The 4958-nt window shown below is 35.3% G+C and overlaps 1 protein-coding gene across 1 annotated transcript; it reads right to left on the minus strand.

Moving 5' to 3' along the window:
• Nucleotides 1–293: 293 nt before the first annotated feature.
• LOC117110232 (histamine H3 receptor-like) lies at nt 294–4629 on the minus strand. The gene has a single exon (XM_033252861.1). It carries the CDS (start codon nt 3927–3929, stop codon nt 2643–2645), a length of 1287 nt encoding a protein of 428 aa, XP_033108752.1. The 5' UTR covers nt 3930–4629; the 3' UTR covers nt 294–2642.
• Between the last annotated feature and the right edge of the window lie 329 nt (nt 4630–4958).

Genomic DNA, 4958 nt, shown 5'->3' on the forward strand with positions numbered 1-4958 from the left:
CTCAACGATTCAGTGCACACACAGTGGCCACTACCCGTTTAGTTATTAGCTTTTACATTGAACAGGAGATAATTGTTTCTGCCGATTACTACTGTTAACGTTCCTATAATTCCTTGGATACCCTTAAATTGAATCAAGATAAATTGAAAAAGAAAGTATGCAAGTCAGCGAAAACTATTTGGATCCTTGAACTGGTTAAAATATTTTAATTTATTCAAAACATTTCAATTTATTCAAAAATAACATCCAGACAAGTAGAAGCATACATTAAAAACACGTTCATACATTGGGAATAAAACATGGACTTGAATTATAAAATGTCAAATAATTTAAACACAACACAAGGTCACTAAACTTGCATCTACGAGCAAAAAGTTAAATGATAATCTTTCAATAAACGTACATACAATACAGTAATTTATATAAATACATGATCTTATTTTTTAAAATATAAAAATCTAATTCCATTTTAAGCAAGTCAATATTTTTGTTTGATTTCTTATAGACTTTTATCAAGACTTGAGTTCTCTCATGACATAATAATATTTAATAAGTGTATTCTCGTTTGCTGTTTTAATCACTTACACGTCCGATCCGATATAATTTGATTAAAAAACATAGAGCTTATTGAAATAGAAAACAATGTGTCCGCCTAGACTTTGTGTGTTCGGCGAAGCCAGAGTAGGCCTACTACTAAGCCATTTGAAAATTATAGACTTTCTTCAACCGGCCTATATGATCGAATTCAATTACCTCGTCATCGGTGAACTCTAGGCGTAAAACTATAGAATGTTACCAGTATGCTATGATTCAATGATACACGGAAATGATATTAGGCCTATCAATCATTATCTTCGTGACGTAGCATTAATATCTCATAATTAGTATCTTGGATAAATTGGAATGTTGGTTATAATGAGCGACCAATGACATTGTAGTGACGACAGGGTCAAAGAATTACATATGATTAAAGCAAGGAGGTATAATACCTCCTTGATTAAAGCTAGTAAAATTATGAAAATGTACTTTACTATATAAGAGCCTTGTGACGTAAGTTCTCAACTTGCGTGCACAGGATGCAGCTGTATATAGGCCTACTGCATGAATGGTCTAACAAAGTGTATTCTAGATTTTTGAAAGACCATGGACACCTAATGAGCTCCAGCCCTGTATTCCAGCCAAAAGTCAGTCACTGACAATTCGCACCTCCCTGTGTATGGACGGGCCTGTGCAGTTCGGTTTCCACAGAATCGCTCACCCTATCATCGACAATTGTCGGGAAGGTTGAACCTGGTTCAACTCTGCCGATTGCGTTGCACACGAAGCAGGCTGCATTGCTATCTGCCCTGACGCAATCGGGAAGGCACCCCGATTCGTCTGCAACGCAATCAGCAAAGTAAAAGCAGGTTCAACCTTCCCGTCAACTGTCGGCGGCTGTCGCCGATAGAGTGAGCGATTCTATGGTAACTGGGCTTTACTATTCATTAGTGTTTAGGCCTATGTTCTCGTCGTCTATGCTTGTTAGCAAGGAGTCTACTTCAGACTTCAATTATATTTTCACACGGTTTCCACTGCGTCACCTGCCAATTTTTCTTAGAAAAAAATCAAATCTAATTACATAAACTTGACTAACATTATAACGTTTTTTATTGGTCTATATAATTTATTTCATAGCTTTATAGACCTATATCATTTGTGAGGTGATTCGGTTGATTGTTTCCAATCGGTAAATTTCGGACCATTCGCTATTAAATGTGAACTGAAAGAAACATAAAAGTTTTGATCTATATGACATATAATTATATAATGGTATTTTTTATTCAAATTCAAAATTTACAAAAGCATAAAGGATGGCAGTCAAGGCTGAAATTAATTACGAATTATGTTACATTAAATAATTAAATTTTATAAAATTTGTTTAGATAAAAAATAAGAGAAAGCTACAAATTAAAAATAATTACCGGTACCATAGCAATCATTTGTTATTTCTATAATTACTATATAATTATAACTGATTGCTACAGTAATTATTATAATAAAACTTATTATAATTATTTCCGTTAAATAATTGAATGAATTCATCACATCAAAACCATTAAATTAAAGAATTACGAATTACGCTCAACATCAAAAACATCAAAAAGCATGAAACAGATCAGATGAAAAAAAATCTTGCAAACTGCATACATTAAAATAACAGAAAAAAAAAGGTTTAACAAATTCACACCAAAATACGAAATCACTGAACAGCTGATTTACCACTAGCACTAAACCCCGGGGGTTGGGGGGGGGGAAGAAAGATACAAATCGATAGAGTTAATTAAGTTAACAAGGTAAGGTAATAGACTGTTTTGATATCTTTTTGTTCTGCAACGAGGAATGAAGAATTTTAGTATTGGAGTTCATCCTTGGGGGAGGGAGCAAGGCGTGAAGTTTAGAATACGGATAAATAAGGGTTTTAGCAAAAATAACACAGAAATTATGTCGTCTATCACGAAGTTTGTCTAAGTGAAATTCAAATAAAATGCACCGTCATAAGATATGAATTTAGGTTCTTTTCACCTTTGATGGCTGAGGAAACTTTAGACCTACCGTTCCAATATAATATTTTGCCAAATGTTTTAACTTATGTCTACAGTACTTCATACGCCTATCAGGATCGACGGTGGAGAGTTGTGATGATATTTTACACGGCAGAAGATACTTGTGAAATAGGCTCTGAAATGTGTGTTGGTAGCTGCGTACAAGAAAGGATTCAGCAACGAGTTTGACCAGAGCAAAATATTAACTGCCTCCCATGTACTCTCGTTGTAGCACTGGTATGTGATATCCATAAGAAGGACAACATTGTAGGGCATCCAACATATAACGAAAACGCACACGAGTGACGTCAACATCACAAACGCCTTGCGATGGGAACTCCTCTGTTCGGAGCCACTATTCCTCACCAAAATTGGTTTTGTAGATGACGTCACAAGTTTTTTAGGTGTTGCACAGTATTGGATCACAGGATCTTGCATCAACGTTTCCATTGCATTATTATTGTCAATTAAGACTTTTTCAACTTGAATTTGTTCAAGACGCTCTGTGTTTTTGGGCACTGTTGTTTCTCCGTGTGTTGTAATTATTAAAAACGGATTACTAATCATAGACGGTGTGTTTAAATTACTTCCCTCGAGCAGTTCGTTTCTCTGCTGCACCTTTGTCGTAGAAATAGGCTTTGGTGATTTACGAATTGGAAAAACTCGATTCATACGGGACCGGCCTCGTATATTTACGTAAACAACACTGTTGAAATATACCAAAAATACCAATGGTATATAGAACTCGATACTAATTAGTACAATATCAAACGGTAAATAGCCTAACATTTCTAACTCGCAGTCTGAGCCTTCATGACCATCGTGATAAATATCGGTTGAATTATCAGGCGCAAGCAACGGCCACACGAAGGTAGAAAACGAATAAAATGTCAAAGAAAATACCCAACACGTGAGTGTCATAGCCAATGTCCTACGATTAGTTTGGAATGTTTTGTACTTTAATCCTTTCTTCACCAACCAATATCGATCTAGGCTTATCATGATAATCATAAAAACTGCTTGTAGGCACGCTGTGTAATCAATTATACTCCAGAGTTGACAAGTTAGCCATCCGAAAGGCCAGTATCCGTAATAAAGAGAAATGTTGTTAAGAGGCAGAGAAAATAACCCGACAAATAGATCGGCGATAGATAAATTCAAAATGAACGTATTTGCCGCTTTCGAGTGAATTTTCTCGTTAAAAATCCACGCAAGGATTACAAAAACGTTACCACAGATTGTAAGGAACGACATCAACCACAGAAACACAAACGCTGTCAGAGAAATATTCAGTGGAAAAATGTCATCGATCGACGATGGAGTCGCGTTTAATGTTTGAGCTTCCATTTTTACTTCTCGTTTCTTCTTCCCGATTGTAACCGGATGTTGATACGAACGATGTTGATTAGGCGTGTGTGCTCCGTTGAAAAGCAAAGAGGATCCAAATACTTGGAGTTTGATACCATGTAACGTACGCTGATGATGAGTATTAATCAATTAAGACTACTGACCAATAGATGACGTGGAACAAATTAGTCAGCCAGCCAAGACGTGTTACAATATGTCCATAAAAATAGTAGGCCTACTTAGACACAAAATCATTTTATACAAAATTCATAACCTCTTATGTTAGTCAATTACATGTATGAATGTATTTTTTTCAGATCCAGCATTATTTGATTGGTCCTTTTCTTAGCGCAACGGTCCATACCAGATAGTCTAATTCGGCTCAATTTGTTCAAGTGGCGATATAAAAAAAAATTAAATACACTTAATTATGCTTTAGGTTTATGCATATGAAAGGCATGAATAATTTAATCTGGATCCATAAATATAATTATCATAGACTTTTCTTTATCCAATATAATAAGAACCGATCCGTTCGCTTTCTCAAATAGACTTGCGAAAGCGAACGGATCGTTCGCGATACGTAGTGTGAGTACTAAAATCATATTGGGTTTTTTTTATATTGGATCAACAAAAAGAAAAGTCTATGATAGGCAAGAAATATATTTAAACGTTACTCTTACCATCAAACTACAAGACATCTATGCGAATTACATAAAAACAATAAAATATGAAATAAAAGAAACACAACCAATAAAATTCTGATGAATAAGAAACTATTTAAACGTTTAATAAACTAGATGACTTTGAAGACCATGTTAGATGTTTAGTTATTGGTTTCACTGCCCAAATGAAAATCCGTTACACTTGTTTTCATTCAAGAATCATTTGATGCTTATTTCGTTCAAATGGATGTAAAATGTTGCCATCGGCTACCCATAAGCTCACGTAGCCTAAAACTTCGCTCCATTGTGTGAGCCTTCAAGCTATATGAGGGGAGAGAGGTAAGTGGTCGCACGGGCCTCGGTG

Source organism: Anneissia japonica, unplaced genomic scaffold (genome assembly GCF_011630105.1).
Source record: "Anneissia japonica isolate Jap-2015-1 unplaced genomic scaffold, ASM1163010v1 scaffold287930_len349246_cov199, whole genome shotgun sequence".
Lineage (NCBI taxonomy): Eukaryota > Metazoa > Echinodermata > Crinoidea > Comatulida > Comatulidae > Anneissia > Anneissia japonica.

Bases quoted from the DNA above. Each gene is read 5' to 3' on its own strand.
- LOC117110232 (XM_033252861.1), bottom strand. From the start codon at position 3,929: ATGGAAGCTCAAACATTAAACGCGACTCCATCGTCGATCGATGACATT.